The sequence below is a fragment of the Nannospalax galili genome, unplaced genomic scaffold, assembly GCF_000622305.1.
Source record: "Nannospalax galili isolate Female #2095 unplaced genomic scaffold, S.galili_v1.0 scaffold78, whole genome shotgun sequence".
NCBI lineage: Eukaryota > Metazoa > Chordata > Mammalia > Rodentia > Spalacidae > Nannospalax > Nannospalax galili.
The window spans coordinates 826,034-846,728 of NW_008343387.1; the positions used below are offsets into that span (position 1 = coordinate 826,034).

At 37.7% G+C, this 20,695-nt stretch overlaps 2 protein-coding genes across 6 annotated transcripts in view; one reads left to right on the forward strand and one right to left on the reverse strand.

Moving 5' to 3' along the window:
* The window catches only part of LOC103739294, a 15,075-nt gene extending 11,215 nt beyond the window's left edge, over positions 1-3,860 (reverse strand). Inside the window, exons 1-2 of one of the 4 annotated variants that reach the window (XM_017799767.1) lie at positions 3,412-3,860; positions 2,259-2,844 (exon numbers count right to left, since the gene is read on the reverse strand). In XM_017799767.1, the coding sequence (XP_017655256.1) occupies positions 2,671-2,844; positions 3,412-3,834 (597 nt within the window). In that variant the 5' untranslated portion in view covers positions 3,835-3,860 and the 3' untranslated portion in view covers positions 2,259-2,670. Of the gene's footprint in view, positions 1-2,258; positions 2,845-3,377 lie in introns of those variants that run through there. The other 3 variants (XM_017799766.1, XM_017799769.1, XM_017799768.1) reach the window with 3 other exon arrangements.
* Positions 3,455-20,695, forward strand: part of Fut9 (fucosyltransferase 9) — a 263,625-nt gene continuing 246,384 nt past the window's right edge. Inside the window, exon 1 of one of the 2 annotated variants that reach the window (XM_029566712.1) lies at positions 3,455-3,531. The gene's annotated coding sequence lies outside the window, so the exon portion shown is untranslated. The remainder of the gene's footprint in view (positions 3,532-20,695) is intronic. The other variant, XM_008839599.2, reaches the window with a different exon arrangement.

A 20,695-nucleotide genomic window follows, 5' to 3' on the forward strand; every position in this document is an offset into this window, starting at 1 on the left:
TCTTTTTAATTAAATTACTTTTACTGGACTGTTGGACCAGGAGCATTACAAGATTGGCTTCACCTAGTAATTGACCACATTGAGTGCTCACTCAATATCTGTGCTATTCAATATGTGTTCTGATTCTCCTGTACTCAATACTACCTACCAACTGTACAGTAATTGTTCTTAGATAGGCTGCTGAGACTTTCAGATTTCAGAAAATTTCAAAGGAGAGTTTGTATTCAACTAAGAAAATTCAAAGTGTCAAATATAGAAAAAGCTTGAACTTTAGTAATTCATTTAGTTTGCTTTCTCTTACTGTAATGCATGGTACATTTATAAGTAAATAGACATGCAGAGGGAAAAGGAGAATAACAGAGAGGAAATGCCATAGCAGAGGTGACAGAAACCTTTTATACAACCAGAATCCAAATTGAAATCTAAGTCCACTAGCAGTAGAATGAGAGTGCCCTTTCTCTTTTCATCCACCTTTTCTAGTCTCTGGAGGGCACATGGCTGGGGAAATTATTCATGGTGAGGCTTTGGAAGCTTGTTTTGCTGTGCGCTTAATGCCATCCTTTCTCTTTGCTCAGCTTTAAGGAATTTTAGGTTGCATTCTTCTCTTTACCATTTCACAGCCATATAATAAGACTACTCAGGTAATGTTAGTAAAGATTCATGAACCAAATATGAGGAGACAATAATGAAAGTTCTCAAAGGCAAATAACCTTATTAAGAGAAGGATGAGGTGTGACATAGATGTTCCATTTATGACTGAGCCAGAGGTTGGGGAAGACCTGGAGAAACTGTTTTCTCAACATGACTCACGAACTCAGCAGCTGTGGTTGCTTGTGTAAGACCTGCACAAGATCAAGCTAGTGAGCACAGAAGCAGAGAGGAGGGAGGGGCTCACAAGACCCCAACCTCAGCTGGGAAGCTAGTGATAGTCTCTATCTGCTTGGGGGGAGTCAATTTCTTTCAGTGTGTGGCCTTTAGTAGGTCAACCATGCCCCAGTGGATGACCCATACCAGCAAATTTATGGGCAGTACAGATTGGAGTCCTTTGGTTATGTAAACAATCAAACAACAAAACAGAAGATAGGAAGCTGGGTGGAGGGTATGTAGAGATGGATCTGGGAGGAGTTAGGGGAGGAGTAGGGTTTAGTATGATCGAAATATTTATGCATGTATGAAATTCTCAATAAAAATGTTATGTTAAGAAAGAAAAGAATTAGGTATATCCTATTCTAGCGTGAGAAAGTCTGAGTTTTAATGAATTATCAATAACCATTCCTGCTTAAGCAGTCAGTAACTTTTGAATATTTTCTGCTCACCAGTAATAAGGACGTAGGCGTGCTGGGGGAGGTGTCGGACTTCACCAGCATCTTTTGTTTTGTCATGTTCTCTGATTGATTAGCCCTGGGTGACCTGCCTGATGCATGGAACTTCCTAACAAAGCTGCATATGCCTTTTGAAGTTACTGGATCACTTTAAGGTCTGTTGTGCCTTTACTGAGATGGTTTGTTGATTCTCATCATTAGGGAATGTGAAACCAAATAGTTTCTGTGCCATATATACTCAACAGGGAAGGTTCTAACAGGTCTGGAACTTCCAGACTATCAAATTCCCCTTTATGACTAATTTTTACATTTTATTCCTCCTGTAAAATATACAGAAAGATAAAGAGAATTTTCATTATCATTTGGGGTTACCTTTTGCATTAATTTTTTTCCACACTGCATTTACAATTGAGAGTGAATTTATGTTAATTTTGAGTTATCATTTGGTTACCTTTTGCATTAATTTTTTTCCACACTGCATTTACAATTGAGAGTGAATTTATGTTAATTTTGAGGACATTTGTTATGTAAGACATAATTATGTAAAATAAAATGCCTGAAGTATTTCTTCTGGAGTCTAAGCTCTTTCAGGCTTTCCTAACATTGACTCTTCAGCAAATGAAAGATTGCTACATTTTTTAAAAAGCAACTCTCACACATGCTTGGTGCACACACACATACAGACATGCAAACAAAATCACAACCTCTTTGCTTTAAGGCTCTGAGGAATACAGCTATCACTTTGCTTATATCTGAGGAGTTTTACTAGACTTCTTTTTCCAGTGCTATCCTTAACACACAGAATCCATTTGCTCCCTGCTTACTGCCACCCCCCCCAAATATGAAACAAAATCATGGTTCATAGAAATCAGTCAATAATACTCCGATTGTATTTATATTTACTGAATGTGTGAATTCATTCCCTGAATCCTGGGAGTGCAGCAGGAGGCACTAAACAGAGTTCCTATTTGTATTTGAGTCTTTAAAGTTTGCGAATAAATATGCAGGATTGATTTTTCAGCCCAATAGAGCACAAATAAAAATTCACAATAGCAAAGTCGGGCCGAGCTGGAAAATGCCGCGAGGAGGGTAATGAAACTGTGCAGTGAAGGGATCTGGAAATATTTAGACCCAAACTGCTAAGTCGTGTCGGTTTTTTATTTTTATTTTTATAGTTTTTAAAAAATTTGTGATGTTGGACAAAGAAGAGAACCAAGACAGAAGGTAATGGACCGTGACTCTGCCCTTCACACTTACAGCCCTCCCAGGTCACAGAAACGCGGTCTGAGATAACCGAGCCCAAAGCTTTTCTGGTTTCCGTTTTTGTTTCCTCTTTCGCTGGTCAACCTCAGCAGGGAACAGACACCTCCATGCCTGCCCAGACAGCAGCTCCAAGGGGCAGGTGAAGATTGCAGGCATTGAGCTCCCTTCTGGCGCCTTCTGGCCGGACAGCCGGTGCCAAACAGAGCCCAGGGGGACAAACGGCATTGTGGAACTCCGGAGATGTCGGTGCGCATAAGATCTGACCGCAAAAGAGAGCGAGGGAGGGTGAAAGCCTGAGCTGAGCCTCGGCTGAGCCGCGGCCTTGGAGCGCAGGGCGATGCGTGCGCGCACAGGTGCCACGGGCCTGTGGCGGGGAGAGCTGTCGCCGCTGCCTTCCAGCTCAGCATTGTCATCAGCTTAGTGAAGCTGCCGCCGCCGCCAAGCGTGGGTAACTCCCAGCCGGAGCCATTCCAGGAAGAGCCCAGAGAAAGAGCGCGAAGGGACAAGCAGAGGCGGTGGGTGGCTGCAGTGAGCCCCACCGCCTCATCCCGGAGCTCATCCGGTGGGAACCTCTGCGGGGCCGCACGCTCCTCCCTCCTCTTCCCAACTCCGGGCGATCATCCTCCTCTTCCCTCGCGCATCCCTGCCTGCTTCCTCTGCCCTCCCTCCCTGCCGCGTGCCTGCTCCCCTCCCCCTCGCCTTCCAGCTCTGGGCGGCAGCAGCCTCTGCCGCCGCGGAGATGGGCAGCGAGCGCGCCGGGCTCTGCAGCTCCGGAGCCTCCGCTCTCCTCACCCTCCGCGTCCTGCGCCCCGGCCGCCGCTCTCACCGCGTGGCGGTCCCTCGACTCTAGCTGTGCTTCCAGGACAGCGCCGCCGCTGCCGGCCCCGGCCCCGCCTGCGCTGAACAGCCTTCGCGCCCCGGATGGCGCTTTCGCCGGCTGGGATCGGTGAGTACCGGAGAGCTCTGGGGTCAGGCACAGGACTCGGCGCCCACGGGACATCGTTAGATGGGAAGGGCCCCCAACCACCTGCTGGGATCGCTCCGGGCTGAGGGTCCCCGGCGGGTCTGGCGCCGTGGCCCCTAGGGGACGTTTGATTTCGAGTCCGATTGCCGGCCACCCGGACCCTCTATCGCAGGGATAAGCCGCCGGCAGCTCCTGGTCCCCAGTCACCTTCCAGTCCCCGGGCTGTCTGGGTGAGTCACAGCAGCGGTGGATGGCCGCGACCTGCCTCACTCCAAAAGCGGTCATCGCTACCCTTGCTTTCCGAATACCCCCCTTCTGCCCGCGCGCAGACAGATGCCCCCACGTGCCACCTCTCCCTGCTCTCTTGAGGACACAGCCTTCCTGGCAAGTGCCCTCCTGACCTGCTTTCTCTCCTGTGCCTGGCTCCTGAGCTCCCTGTCCTGAGTCCTGTTACTTCCCTGAGTGAACAGTCTTAGGGAATTCTGACCTCATTTCCTCCACATGATGCCACCTCTCTGGCTTTTTGATCGTCACCTCAGAAGAGCGACTCTGACAGCCAGTGATCCTGGCTTCTCTATAGTGCTTCTCTGTTCCTGGGCTCTTTGGGAAATAACCAAGCTTGAAAAAATAAAAATAAAAAACCAACCCCGACAACAACAAAATAAGGTACTAAACTTTTCGTCAATTGTTTCGATGCCCACAACTATTTACACTGCTTAGATTCATTCTACTCCCATGTAGGCTTGTTGGCTGAGCGCAGGGAACGCCCCTTATTTTACCTGCTCCTCAGAAACCCTTCTTCCTTAAGGTTTAGAGCTGAGTACCTAACCTAACCCAGCTGTTACTGTCCTTCAGCGACACCATTGAAGTTAGGTAGCTTTTTCTTGGAGAATCCAGGACCACCAAACTTAATGTTTAGACTCTTTTTTTCTTTTTAAATCAAATTGTACTAAGCCAAATCTCTTATTTTTCTTTAAGTTTTAGTGGCTGAGAGGGCTGTAGAAGGATTAGGAAACGCTATACCAGGAACTGCACTCTGTACTTCAGGTGTGATGTAGCCTCTTACCTTCCAGATGGAATTCTGTAATAGTTTCTGAGGGCAAGCAGCCCTTTCTTCTGAAGCCCTGTTTAGGTTTCAGTACTTGGGTTTTGTTTGAGAGGAAACAGGCAGTTTTGTTTAATAAATGAATCGGACCAAGAGGGTTGAGGGTACTCATGAGCAAGAACAGAGGTAATTTAAATATTATTTGTATTCAAGAGTCCTGTGTACTTAAATCTTGAAATAAGCCCCCACACAGCATATGCTTTATATTTAAAGAACTTGTGAAAACATTAATTTTGCCTGGGCCTCTTACTGCACAAACCTCCCTAATTAACATGGTTAATACTTCAAGAATATAGTTCAGAGTATTCAAAAGAAATATTAGAAACTTTGAAAGGTGCTTCATTTGAGTATATAGTGTGTGAATATAAATTTTCTTGGTATTACTGCAAGTCATTTCAGGGGACTAAGAAATTGACATTTTTGCCCTTGCAGTTGATAGACACAATGTGTGATGTTCCTCCACTTGAAGAGGCAAGCCTCTGTATACAAGAATGGAGAAGGGAAAGTTTACAGTTATCTGAAGAATTTGTTTGTGAAGATTGCCTTAAAATCATACCTTCTCCCAAAGTCAGGCATTTTTATTTCATTTTTGTTTTAACTGACACCATGTCTAAGGTTAGCCCTCCCTTGTCTTGTAGACGCATGAGCAGAAACATAGTAGCAAATGTTTTAACTGAATGTGGACAGCTGCATGAAAGTGATGAGGGTCAAGGATAGTAACTTTACTGTTAGTTTTTCAAATTTGGAAATTTATTTATCACAATTAGTGTTGAACCAAGAAGAATCTTCTAAAGTACACATTTAAACTTGGAATTTTGCTGCAAATGTTCACATGCAACATGCTTTATGGACAATACTTGAATTAGAAGCTAAATCAAGGGATCATTTCTTTATTTAGTATTTCCCCCTAAAGATACTTACCTTTTCTTTATCAGTGGAGTGATTCGTTTGGACAGCATATCCATCAATAATATCTATACTGAAAAGGCACATCACAGCTGAGCAAAAAGCAACGCAAGGAGCAATATTCACTGATGGCTTTTTGTGTTAACGATAAGTTCAAGGCAGTGCATTCTAACATAATTCCAATTAATGTCACAATACCAAAATGTCTCAGAATTACCTATGAATATGCAAATTAATTTTCCATAATATATGGCACAAATTTCTGTTATGAATTCTTATAATCTAGATCTCAACATTTTCTTGGATTTATTGCTATTGTTATTGGTAAGAATATACAAAACAATCAACTAGCACATCAGGGGAGACAGCCATGCCAATATTGGCTTGACACACCTCCAAAAGGATAAGTCTAAATTTAATATTTGTCCTGGAAAAGAGAGATTAAAAATTGTGGCAATGATATAAAGTATTCCATCAACAAGTTGTCATTATTTGAATATTCCTTGTGAATCAACATTGCCGAGTGTGTATAGTGAAGAGAGAAACAACTCCTGAGGAACAGGAAGCAGTAAGAAGGGAGATATAAAGGGCAATGGGAAATCCTTGCATGGTGGTTAAAATTCTTTAATGGAGTGGAGGTAAATGAACAAATTCTTACTATTTTCTGTTTGAAGTAACACTTTTTCCAACTTGAAGTTTTAGATACACCACCTTAATTTTGGGAATAAAAATACACTTTTTTTCTTATGAAGTAGTTCTTTGATTTCACTCACTAAATGTGAGCGGCAAAGGCACAGTCCTATAATCTAAATATCTAATTGAACTTAAAGAAAATTCCAAGTAAATTTAAAACCAAAACTTTGAAGTATTAGCAGACAAGCTCATACCTAAATTTGCAATATTAGGGAGCTAAATGGCTTAGTGTTTCATGATAAAATGGCTTAATCAAAGAATAACCTCATAAAATATTTTCATATTTTAATAATTTCTCACCTCTCATTTCACATTTTTTATTTAAATTGCTGGACATCTTCAATTTTATGTACATTTACATTATTGTTTATGAATTCACTAAGAGTATGTATAACATACGAATTCTTTGAATTCAAAAAGCCTCTAAATAATTTCATGAATATCAAATCATTATGCAAATATTCATTATGATTTTCTTTCAATTGTCAGTCTATAAAGAAATATTTAGCAACAAGCATTCTCATAGTAAAATGTGATTGTTTCAAAACTAGCATAATGATTCAACTAAAGCTTCACAACAATTTTATTAAAGTGATATTCTCACAGAACTGGAATGTGCAATTAAGATACCTACAGAAAGAAGAATTTTGCTGCATCTCCTGGGACAGTCCTGTAATTCTAGCACTTGGGAGGGTGTGCATTCAAGGTTAGACTGGGCTGCATAGGGAGCTGCTGACTGAAAATCAACCAAAAAACCAGTCAATAAAAGCATTTAAATTCTGTGATGTGACATTTGGTGGTTTGAAATACACCTATATTCATTTCATTGCAAATTGATGAATCAGAACTGAGATCCCAATTAGAGAATTCAGAAGACATTCCATTTCCAGCATTTTACTAATGACTTGCCCAAGGTTCCTAAGTAACTAATAGATTGAGAATTAGAGTCCTGTTCTTCCATCTCCATGCTGTTCCTTTCCATGACATAAAAGCAAGCCCCTCGATGTTTTATGTGAGAACGGCAGTAAGGGATAAGTCAGTTTTAGTATCAAAGAAAACATGACCTTGAATAAAACAAAGGTCTGTGCTGGTTCAGAGCCTCTCAAAAGAGAGCCTTTGAACTACCAGACTTGAAATAACCGTTCATTCTGCCACTCTGTAGCTTTCTGGTTAAAGCTTGAGAAACATTTAAAAATTATATGATTACTGGTCAACCTTATCTATTTCACAGTTTGCACAATTTTGTTACTCAATATTCACTCATACAGCATAAGTTTCTTATATAGAAATAGTATGCTGTGGTTATTTTTATTTTAACTTTTATAAACAGTAGATTGAAAAATATTGCTAAAAACATGTTAGTTTCTTGAAACAGGTAGTGGAAATGAACTTACCATTTCATCTGTGTGCTTACTTACTCTTTATTTTACCACAGAGAAAGTTTATACATCTGTATTTTTCACTTTGATGTTTGACTCCTGTAGATTGTGAATAGCTTAGGTAGCAAGGGAAGATAAATCTGTTTCACAAACTTCCAAGCACACAGTTGAAAATCCTGGCGCTTTTAACTTTTTCTTCACTAATGGCCAGTGGGATCGATGAAAGTGAATGAATAAATCAATGAGGAGCCATCATCATTACTGACTAAAGCATAAACTTTCAGATGCATTCTAGGTCAAGGTGGGTCATCAATGTCATCTTTCCCAGAAAGAGTATTATGGTGATACATGTATATGATTCAATCACATCACCCGAACCAATACTGTGTTCCTTAAATGTGACTAGCTCTAAGGTAGTCAAGAGAATCAGTGATCTTGGATTACTGGGAGCTTGTTTCAAGATGAGTAGGAAACCTGTGTTAAAGCTTCTTTGTTAAAGGAATTTGTGTCTTCTTTCAACCAATTAAGATGCAAATGTGTCCAAAAGGGGGATTCTGTCTCTAAGGTTTCAATGAGCTAATGTCTTTGGAATGTAATTCAGGGTCCATTAATTGAGGTCTTACTATACTGCAAAAGTTGATGTGATGAATACAGACACATGAATTAATATGACATAGGTTCTGACTGCAAACACATTAGATTTTAACTAGAGAGACAGCTAACAAATGAAAAGGAGTGATGAGGAACCCTTAAACTAGGGCAAGGCTATCTTATTTAGCAAGGTGTTCTAAGAAAAAATAAAAAGAACACAGCTTAGTGAAATCTGCATTGTGTTTAATGGATAGAGGTATGCCATTATTAAGCTTGATATGAAAATAATATATTTTCTAAAATATACATGATTATGTTCTTCATATATTAATTTTAATGTCAAAGCATTAACAATACAGAGATTTAGTATATGAACGTATTATGTAAAATATATTATTAGAAACAAATCTCCATGTTTATAACCCTCACTAATAAACTCAGTAGGAAATAAAGTTAGAAGGTAAGTATCTAAAGCAAATGTAACTAACTCTAAATGAAGAGCAGAACTGCCAAGTTTGTCTTTTAGAAAACAGTCACAAGAAAGAGAACTGGAAGGGGACAGGAGTCTGGAAAGAACATATATATATTAACCTTCAAGTTTATAAATTATTCCACTGAGACAAATTTAAATCTTTAGAGAATTTAAAGTCTTTGTCTTATTTGCTAAATAATATGCATGAATAGTTGCAAATGTTAGAAATGAAAGATAAACATAATTGGGGTTTTAAAATACATTCTTAGGAAGTAATTTGGGGATTCTAGTCCTTATTTATTTTAATAAAAATACATGATATACAATATTAAACATGAACCAGAGAATTATTTTCATACTCACCAAAAATTTATACTGTTGTAGTTATTTTGAAATAATGGCTTAAAATTGCTTCTAATGGTACCTGAATGATATTACAGGAAAAGTTTATCTTATGCACACAAAGGAATCTCGTTCTTTTGTCTTCATTGCTGGTTTCTTAAGAAGAAAAGTAATAACATAATATATTTGATATATATGTGTGTATGCATATATCTTATATATTGTAAGTGCTTACTTTGTTTTATTATATTTTTACTATGTTTTGAGATTTTTTGGTTTCTTTCTGTGTGTGTGTGTGTGTGTGTGTGTGTGTGTGTGTAAATTGAGTTAGATGAAATCACATCATTCAACATCATCAGGAAGAAATGGGCAAACTATGAGGTGAGAGGAGCTAGAGGACCTGGAACCATTAGTGATCTCTGTTATTACCACCTTGGTCTACTGTGAGACAACTGAGCTATTCCAGTAGCCACTTCCTGCTGACTTTTCAGAGCAAAAGATCTAAGAATCTAAGATTTGGGGTTGGAAAGATGGCTCAGCAGTTAAGAGTACATACTGTTAATGAAGAAGATCCAAGTTCAATTCCCAGCACTATGTTGGGCAGCTCATAACTACCTACAACTCCAGGACTAAGGGATTTGATGCCTGTGGCCTCCACTGGCACCTGTATTCCCATGCACATATCTACACACAGACACACAATTAAAAATAAAATCTTGTTTTATAAAGTCTTGCATTTAAACTAAGAGTGAAGAATTGATTCTAGTCCTTATTTGAGGTGGCTCCATGAAAGCTTTCAATCCCACTTGTCTCATTTGTCCATGTCAGTGTCTTGATGACATTTATGTTCTCCCACTGGATGGCTGGGTAGTTACTGAGCAGGGAATGTGGAAGACTTTGAAGGTGCTGACAGACATTGTGGATGGGATATACAGAAGCTGGAGCCATACCTTGCACTTTTCCTACAGACACTTTTCTCTGGTTAGGGCAGATACAACTCATGTCATGGTCAGAAGTTTTGGGTGAAAGATGGCAGACTTAGCAGAAATTTAAGTCTTTGGTCACAATTTGAGAGTCACTTTTTATGTAAAGCTGAGATGCCACCTGAGAGCTAAGTGTGCTGCAAGCTTGAACATACTATTTCTTTTTGATTAGCAAGGTTTTCAGGGCCCTTCCTTATCTTTCTAGTCATTGAATCTAATTGGACTTATCTCAGAATTAAATGGTTGACCAGTCACATGACCACCATGGGCCAATAGTTCAATATTTAGAACAGCTTTGTAGCACAGTAAGCTGTTTTTCAACAGAGCTATTCCTGGTAGGCAGGTATCAAGCATGTTAGGGAGGTGACCCATATAAAACCTTAAATAACATCTATACCTAAGGACCATGTACATTTTCCAGAGGCAGTTTACCTTTCCATATACAGTTATAGAAACTTGTAGTTCACAGGTTCATCTAGAGCAGGAGGCCTCCATTGTAGAGACCAGGCTACATCTTGATGGACAGCTTATTGCACTGTGCTTGTTCTTTGCTTAAAGGATACAAATTTGAAGATTAACTAATACAAAGTTTCAAATAGAATGTTCAAGTGAGCAATATTTTATCTCTAGTACTAAAGACTCCTGGAAGATGTTGAGCACCATTCTGGTTAGTTGGTTAGCCATCCAGTTTTCTTTGACTGACAGATGAACTGAAAATTTGAATCAGTCATATATATCACTAGGAACATTATTTGACAGGAGAACCCTGATTTTTGTCAGCCGACCTCATTGGTGGAATAGTGATTGTAGCAAAGTCACTCTTATTGCAATGAAAGCTTCTAACTTGTTCATTAATAGGGAATAATTCTTATAGTTAAATATTTGTAAAATAGAAAGAAAAGCTTCTCATGAGGAGCCCCTAATACTACTAGCAAGTGGTAGAAGAATTTAAGGAATCCTCACAGCAACCTGTAATAATGTGCGGCAAATGGCTTTGCTCTGTGAATGTTACTTGGTTTTTATCCTTAAGGACAGTAGTATAGAAAAGATGGGATTGACATAGACCAATAACCATTCCAAGAGTTTGAACTATACAGTGTATTTAGTTGCATGAACAGCTGGAGCTAAGGGACCAAAAGTTGGATTTAGTCAAGAGATAATCTGCTCTAAATTAATGATGTTCATTAGACCTTGCTCCAGCTCTGGAGGGCTGTTGGATTAGGATATTACCTCTTTTGCTGCCCATGTTCCTAGCAAGTCTAAAAGCAATTCCGTGGTTTGTTTTTCATATAATTTTAAACAGTTTCTATTGGACCATATGGAAAAAAAGGAGAAATTATGCAAAGTGGTTGGCATGTCCTATTGGCACATCTCTAAATGTGGTTTTCCTAGTTGTGATAATCTTTCAGCCACTTAACAGATGATAAAGAATTAGCATTGAACATATTATTTTCTACTATATAATCACATGTACAAACAACAATACTACATTAAATTGGTCCAGAAGTCTTGGATCCTAGATGATGTCACCTTGCCTTTTCCACTATGATCCCTATTTGACTCCACTAACTGAATTTGTAGGTTCATTTCTTTTCTAAAGATACAGTTGAAAGGGGAATCTGGGTAACTTTATCCAACATACCCTAAATACTCACATCCCTGAAATCCCTGAACATACTTATATATGTATGTATGTGCTTTGACCCCTATGAGGGTCACATTGCTCTTTAATCAACAGAGTTCATGGCAGTGGGGAAGAGAGAAATTAGTGTGAGGGGAAAATGAGAGTCTTCATATGGGCTTCAGGTTACAGTGATGCTGCAGGGGCTTATGGCATAATGACATTGACTTGAAATGTTTTCAGCCTGCCCAATACTCCACAGCAAGCTACATTCATGTCTGACATCATCTGTTCAGTCCTTCAGAACATGTTGAATTGAAGGCAGAGCTATATTGTATTTGTTTGGATGAGAGATTTGACACCTCTGACTGATACAGTCTAGACTCACACAGTACTTTCTATGTAGAATCCTCTTTAATTTGAAGCATTTGCTAGAAAATATTGCTTAACTTCTCACCAATTTCAATAGCAGAGACAGATGTATTAGTTACTTTTCTGTTTCTATGATAAAACACCTTGACCAAGACAGTTTATGGAAGGAAGAGTTAATTGGCTTATGAATTCAAAGGATAAGAGTCCATCGTGATGGGGAGGCGTTTCGGCCAGAGCTGAAAGCTGAGTACTCACACCCTTAAGCACACACAAGACTCAGAGAGGGTGAAACTGGAAATGGGACAAGGCTATGAACTTTCAAAGCCTGCCCCCAGTGATACACTTCCTCCAGTAAGGCCACTGGGGGAGGAACATTCCATCACCTTCCTCAACCAGCATGACCAACTGAACAACTGGTCCAATACTTGGGGCCTATGGTGGAAAATTCTCTTTCAAACCACTACACAGGGTTTTTCTTTTCTGCATTTCCTAATGAATACAAGAATTTATCTAAATTTCTTTGATCTCTCTAGTGTTTTTGTGTGTCAACTTCATCTGAATTCTACCTCCGGTGGACAGTCAGAATCCAAATACTAGTCTATTCCTCATGCATGATTTCCCTGAAAAAACTAAAGATTACTCATATTGACAAAGGTCCACTAACACACACATACACACACAGACACACACACACACATACACACACACACACACACACACACACACAGCTGAAACTAATAAACAAAACAACCTGAGAACCTAATTGTCACTTGTAAACAGATTTATGGTTGACAGGATAGAATAAACTAAGAGGGAATTTTGGTACAAAACAATTCATCACTTGCCATTTTCCCTTACCAAATATATTCCAAACTAATATATTTCATGATTCTTCTTATGTGAACAAGTCCAAGTTCTAATGATTGACATGGTAAAGTCCCCTTTCAGAATAGATGTATATGCTCTTATCTCTAATTACTCCTGGAAGGCAGGCAGAATCCTCAGCCTGCCCAGGACAAATCTTAGAATCTTAATAGAGCTTGTTACAGTGCTTACATCTGCGAATAGTCCTTCGGACTGAAGTGGGGATGGAGGTGTATGTGCATCTATTAATAGAAAAACTAGCAACAACCAGGACAAAGGACAGTATTTAGGCAACTGCATTTTACCCATTTCCTGTTTATTATGCTGAATTAACTTCTTGATTCCTTATCAATAACAGGCAAAATATTGGAAGCCCTATTATTGCTCATTGTATGTTTCCTACTGACTCCCATTTGACCTCAACCTTCCTCATCCAGAATGTAAGTGATGTCGCTATCAGCACTTTCTCCTCACCATCAACGTTATCAACATCTATGAAAAGTCTGAGATGTTTCTCTGCTTGCACGTTGACACAGAAGAATTTAGATTCCTAGGTTAGAGACAGAGGAAGAGTTGTAACTCACAGTAGTAGCAAACAATATTAGGAGCTTTGTACTGTCTTCTTGGGCATCAGTTTCCCAAGGTGGGAAACAGACAACAGCATACTTAAACTCTACAGGAAAGGCCTATCAACTTAAGAAATTAAAATCTTTTTTTTTTTTGAGACAGGGTCTCCCCAGTTGGCCTGGAACTCCCTATGTAGATCAGAATAGCCTTGACCTCACAGAGATCCTCCTGCCTCTATCTCTCAAGTGCTAGGACTAAAGGTATGCACAACCACACCTGGCTGAAAATTATTTTCTATTTGAAAATTTCTTACATGCAATAATGTTTTTTAATAAAATCTACTCTCCCATTCCCTCCCTTCCAATTTCTCCTTTATGTTTCATATTGAACAGTAAATATGTCCCCTTTTATTCCAGAAGATGTTATATCTGTCTACCTAGGCCCTTTGATTTACAATCATCTTTTAAAAACAATTGAAAGCCAGGGTAGCCAGTGATTCATGTGCAGAAATGTGAAAGACTCAGGGGAAATTATCTCCCAATGATGACAAAGGACTTCAATAAATGCTTGTTTTAGCAGGCTCCTTATCTACAGGACACTATGGGTATCTTCAGCACTTCCTGATAGGGTGCATTTAACAGGTGATACCTGAGATTTATGAATCACCAGCCCCACCCCAAATCAGGCTTTTAGAACAGATATACAGTATTTAAAGAGCAACGTTTAACTTCAACTTACATTCTCCTGACTGCATGTCACAGCATAGGGCACATTAATTCACTGAAAATTTCTGTATCAGTGAATAAAACAATTGAGCTACAGCCACAGAATATAAAAATTATATTTTGTATAATTGTAATCAATTAGAAATAAAAATCATTAAGCAGTCATATGGCATTTATATGCCATCTCATGTTCTTAATTTTGTTTAATGCTTTGTGCTTGGAAATGAGACTATACTTTTCCAAGGAATCAAAGGAAAAGTTTCAATACCATCTTACATTGTTTAATTCTAGATTGTTTCTTCAAGATGTTTAAAAATGATATTTTTTTCTAGTAAGTATGTCTTACATACCGAACAAATACCCCTTTTCTGTATTAGCACAATGTATCACACAATATGATGTTAGGTTATCACATTGGCCTTATAAATCTATACAAATTTCATTCATTGTATTACCATGAAAGTAAACCTGGTTGTTTGCTTATTTTCCTACTCTTTTTAGTGTCTACCTCCCTAGTGGAACCTAGAATGTAATCAATAATTGTAAAGATGAGCTGAAGGTAAAGATGTACATTAGCATTAAGCTTGCTTTAGATAAATTATGTCCCTTGAGGACAGTTGATTTGAGATAATGCATTAGAGTTCGTAATGTCCATTGGCTTAGTTGTAGTCATTTAAAAGTGTAAATTCTAATCCTCATTTGTGACACACAGTAAAATATTAAAGTTTTTGTCTAGTTATATAGAGGTGTTGATTCACAGTCTGTACGTGGGCCTATCCTTAATTTTGCCTAGCAAAGTGGCGAGGTGGACTACATAAATTATTACAACTAGTTATATATATATATATGTATATATATGTATTGCTAATCACCAAATGATTAATTAAATGTGACTTTTGCTAATCACCAGATGATTAGCAAACAATGAGTTATTTTACCCATGACTGACTTCTGTTTTCTGAACTCTAAAGCTGGAAATTCCAAGGCTTCAAGTGTCTCCTCTCCATCAAGGGAGACTGAAGATGAGAACTTCTCTTGTACCTTTTGCCCTGGTACATAAGTCTTCAGTTATCACAGTGTTTTTATCTTGTGATCAGAAATCTCAAACCTGCCTTTACATTTTGTCTCAATCAATATTGTCATCACCAAGGCCCCAACCCTGAAGTCTGCACACCGCTTTCCTTTTATTTCAAGCTTCCAACCACTTTTGATTTAAATTGCTTACTCACATTAAAAAACAAACAGAAAATGATAAAGAAATCTAGCCTTCCAGGGGTTCAGTATCTCGTGCATTCTGTGAAGTAAGCCTGAAGAAATGCTGTCTCTCAGGCCCTGATTCTCATTTTTCTGATGGTGTCTTCACTTTTATTCAGGCTGCTTTTCTTTTTAACTTCTAAGCCATGATGGGAAGTTAAGAATTTCAAATTCTTGTAATTTGAGTAAGATGAATTTTCTCCTATTTTTCTAAGTTAAGAAGTCTTTGGTAATTGTTTTGATTATACATTGGCTTACTACATTTCTATGATTAGCAAGGAACTATTTTAAATGTATGAACTTTGCATGGTATTTAGGAGAATACCAAACTTGGGGTGAGTCCTTGGGAAGCACAGAGGGCAAGGAAGTTGGTAGCTTGTTAGGAGAGATCAGCGACAACCTTGTGGAAATATGACGAGCTGAAGACCCAGGACAATATGAGAATACAAAAGCATGTAGAGGGAAAAGAAGATGAAACTGCATGTTAGAGTATGTTAAAGACAAAACTCGGTCTAATAATACATCTCCATGGAAACAGAGTTAAGTAGATAATCATATACATCTGGTTTCAAATTCTCATCTAACTACTGCTTGAAAAAGTAAACTCACATTTTCTAAAATCTTTACGACTATTATTTCCAATTCATAAAAACTTTGGGCACTGTAAATGTCCAATTAGGTAATATTTAGAAATTTCTGAAATACTGAGTGACCCTATAGATTCTCATTCCATAAATGTTAAATTGAATGAGTTTACTTTCATTAAACAATTAGCAAGTGATAATTAGATAATCCAGTTATACAATTAGCAACTCTTAGGTCACTGAAAAAGTGTGGACTTTGTCACTATTGGATAGTAAGTAATCCAGAAAATAGCATATAATGAATTGTGAAATATATTTTGTGTGAAAAAATTAAGTAAACCTTTGGAAAAGCCATTTTATATTTTTAAAAATCTTACTTGATTTAAATTTTTTTTATAATTTTCATTTGTATGAGTCTATTGCATGTAGGTAAGTGCACCTGTGTCATGTAACGCCTGCGGAGGTCAGAAGAAGGCATAGGGTCCCCTGGAAATGGAGTTACAGATGATTGTTAGCTGCCATTGTGGATGCTGGGAATCAGACCTGGGTCCCCTGCAAAACGACCCAATGCTCTTAACTCCTGAGCCATCTATCCAGCCCCAATTTTACCTTTTAATTGTTATTAGGTCAGTGGGGTATACCGTATTTTCACGACCATTAAAATTCACCAACTGAAGTAAGTCTACTCTTGACCAACAGTTCTGGAAAGATTATAAATTCCACCTTAAGTGGTACTGGGGAGATGGCTCAATGGTTAAGAGCAATGACTGCTCTTACAGAGGCTGCTCTTGCAGAGGACCTGGGTTCAATTCCCAGCACCCACATGGCAGCTAACAACTGTCACAGGTCTAGTTCCAGGGGACTTGAGGCCTTCTAGCCTCCATGGGCACTACATGGCATGGGTGCACTTACATACACGCAAGCAATACACTCATATACATAAAATAAAAATAATAAATAAAATATTTAAGATTTTAAAAATCTACCCTAACAATAAGAAATAGTCAAATGAAGAATAGAAGCAAACCCTTTCTTGAATACAATAAAACACTGGATTCACAAGGCTTGCACATGTCCAGAGTTGTGTGAGTGTCTTTCCATGGAGAAGTGGGTCCTGAGGTTCCAGACATGCACAGAAGAGCTCAAAGTAGGATCTGCCCAAAATAGAAGTGGTGATAAAAATAGCTGTTATCTCTATTTCATAAAAATAAATGAACGAAAGTTTTGACAAATAGGTGAATGTTGAATATGGGATGTAGCGATAGTATAAACACACCTGGCAATCCCTGTCATAGGAACATTATCTGACTCACCTTGCTTTTCTGAAGACCTCTACCAAGCACTTATTGGTGAAAAATATTAAGGGAGGGGAGAGCCAGATTGCAGTGTGCATGAGGAAGCCAGTGCAGAGTAGAAGAGAATCGACTGCAGGGTCAGCATGAGGTCCTCAGCTTCTTCCCCAGCCTCCCTGCTCAGGGCAGTGTAGAAGTGAAGTCATCAGCACATACAACCCCAGCTAACTCCTGGGTGGAGTAACTCACTGTCTCAAACTCAGTGCCTTAGGGTAGAAAAGGTGTACCCCATGTCTATGCATACATAACTAGCGTGAGTCTCAGCCAGTTTGGTCAAGAGTATAAATTTAATAGGGGAGCTCTTATAAAGCAGAAACATCATCGAGTCAAAAGATGTAAAACTGGACTCAAGCAATCCGGAAGTTGGGATTATCATATAGATAATTAATGCATCTATAAACAGTAAGTCAACAGAAAATATGGGAAACAGCAATGAAGATACTACACGTCAAGGGAAATGTTGCAAAAAATTACAAATAGTTGTCTTTACATGCCTGAAACATTAATCCATGCATGTATTAGTCATAATCAAAAGGGAGGGAGTTTAAGAAGGAGAAAGAGATGGAGAAAGAGAGAGAGAGAGAGAGAGAGAGAGAGAGAGAGAGAGAGAGAGAACGAGAAAGCATCTTCCTGGATGATGTGGACCCATGACACCTGCAGCTGAGTTCCAGAAAAAGAAGAGCATAAGCTCCGCTCAAAGAGGTGGAGGAAACTTTCTTCACAGAGCAGAAAATGGGCTAGGTTTTTGTTATTTTTTAGAATTTCTCAAAAATATTAGTTATCAGATAGTAATCATAAAGCATCGAGAGAACTCCAGGCAAGATAAGTAACCATAATAAACAATTAAAATGCATGCATTACCCTACACAAATACCATAAAATCAAAGATGAAAAGAAAATCTAGAAAACAGTAAAATAAATACTATAATGTATATTTTTAAATGTCCTACCTGGTAGAAATAAGATAGCAGACAGAAACTTGGATTTCTCTAAAGCCAAGAAGAACCCAAGGAACAGTAAAAATAAAAGAAAATGTAGTGCTTTGAAAAATATTGTTGTTTCTCCAAATAACATTTAATTTCTTAAAAATAGTAACATGCATCAAGGGCTTGTCATACATGCAAAGTGTAAGTCAATGACCCCGTATTTTAAACATATTGTAAATTTCTTGCATTTTATGTAAAGTGACATAATATCACTAGACTGTAGAGCATGATAAATTACTTACATATATTGCAAAATTTAGTTCAAGTAAAAATATTTCTGAAAAGTTACAACTAGTGATGGAGAAAAGGTATCATAAAAAATAAAGCCATCCTAAATCATAAACAGAAAAGGAAGAAAACAGAAGATATGGAAAACACAGAAAGCACTCTCTATGATTGTAGATTTAAACTCAACAATGTCACCGATTTTGATAAAGTGACTGGCCTAGTTCAACTGAAACTAGAGGTTAGTGGAAGCAGTTAAAAATGCTAATAAATTAAAAAAAGAATGAAGATCATGATGTAAACTATAGGTTTGGTGACAGTTGCGTCTCAATGAATATTCACAAATTGAAAGGAAATGTCCTAATCTTGTGGGTATATTGATAAAGATTATGTATGTATGGGTTTGAAGGTCTTATGGAAAATCCTTATACTTCTTCTCAATATACACTGATTCTAAAATTGCTATAATTACCATCTTTAACAATATGCAAAATAAAAATTAAATGTGGATAAAAATAATGAGTTAAAAATCATTAATGAAACATATTCCAAGTCAAAAATATATCAAGGTTCAATTACATACTATTGACACAGATTATCTGAAAAGAAAAGGAAATTATACACCATGGTATCACAAATAAAAATTAAGCAGATGCAGTTATATTAATGCTAATTAAATAACATTAGAATGAGCAGCATGACTGGGAACAAAGAATGTAGCATAATATACTAGTGAAATCAACAGTAAGATTGCAGTTCTGAATGTGTGTGCAGCTAAAGAGATTTTCTTCATTCAAGTAAAATTAACCAAAATAAAAAGATAAAAAGAAAATCCACAATCTTGTCTGATGATTTCAGATCTCTTCTCTCTGCCTCAATAGACCAGTAGAGATAAAGAAGCATACAAGAAATGTCAAAAGTGTCATAAATTAACTTAATACAACATCATTATAGAATACTTTACCCAATTGCAACAGAACCTGGGAAAGAAAGTTTTCAAAATTTATATATGATAAAGAACTACATGCAGACTATATAAATATCTTAATTCCACTATGGATAAAAATAAAACAAGGTGCAAAATTTTTGAGCAGTTGTTTCAAAAACAAATGTGTGGTTCATGAGGTCTCTTCAGAATGTATAGAACTGGGCACGAAAGTAGGTTGAATTTTGTTGTAAATTATACCTAAATCAATCTGGTATACTTTCTTAAAATCATGAATGTGATAATGGAAGAGATTCCATAAAGTTGTTCATATCAGATACTTTCTACACATGATTTTTCACATATTTTTATGTCCTGATATTTGAACATTTAAATGCATGAGTATACATTTGTCCAAATAAAATTTTGCATTATTTGAAAGAACTGACATATTATTCCATTTAATCTTTACAATAATTATCTACAATAATTGGAGTGGGTGATTTAGACTGATGATTGGGTAACACAACTATAACTTGGAGAGGCTACATGGCATGCCTGGGCTACTAAGTATGAAATCCAAATTAGAAACTATATTCAGAGATGATTTCAACCTGTGGAGTTAGCGTGGCCACCCCCAAGGTCATGACCCAGTATGGCAAACTGACCTAGTAAGATGTTACCTGTGATTCTCTGTCCCTACGAATTATATACTAATTACCAAGTATATGATTGTGTATTCATTGATGGAACTAAAGAATATGTTCATTCTGGTAACATGTAAGGAAGCACTGATTTGATCTCCTTCACCTAGTGTTAATCAAAAATTATTTGAGTTAATACTTAAGTAATTCGTAATTAAGTAATTTAAGTAATTGGTTCAAAATTTAAATAATTTTCTTGTAAGCTTCTTTTTTCAAGCAATCTTTTTCTCATATTTTACAGAACTCTTTATTTATGATAGGTAAGAAACTAAAATTTAAAATATTACCTTACTACAACTTGTACAAGAACCACATTGAAACTAAATAAGTGAGACAAAAGATCATAGCCAGACTTAGCTTATGGCTTTCCAGGTGGCAATATTTTCTTTTGAAGTTCAGATATTTTAATTTGAGATTTTTGTACCATGAGTGCCTTGTTCTAAACTTTTTTCAGTGCTGATTTACAGCATTATACATGTTTGATTATATATATATA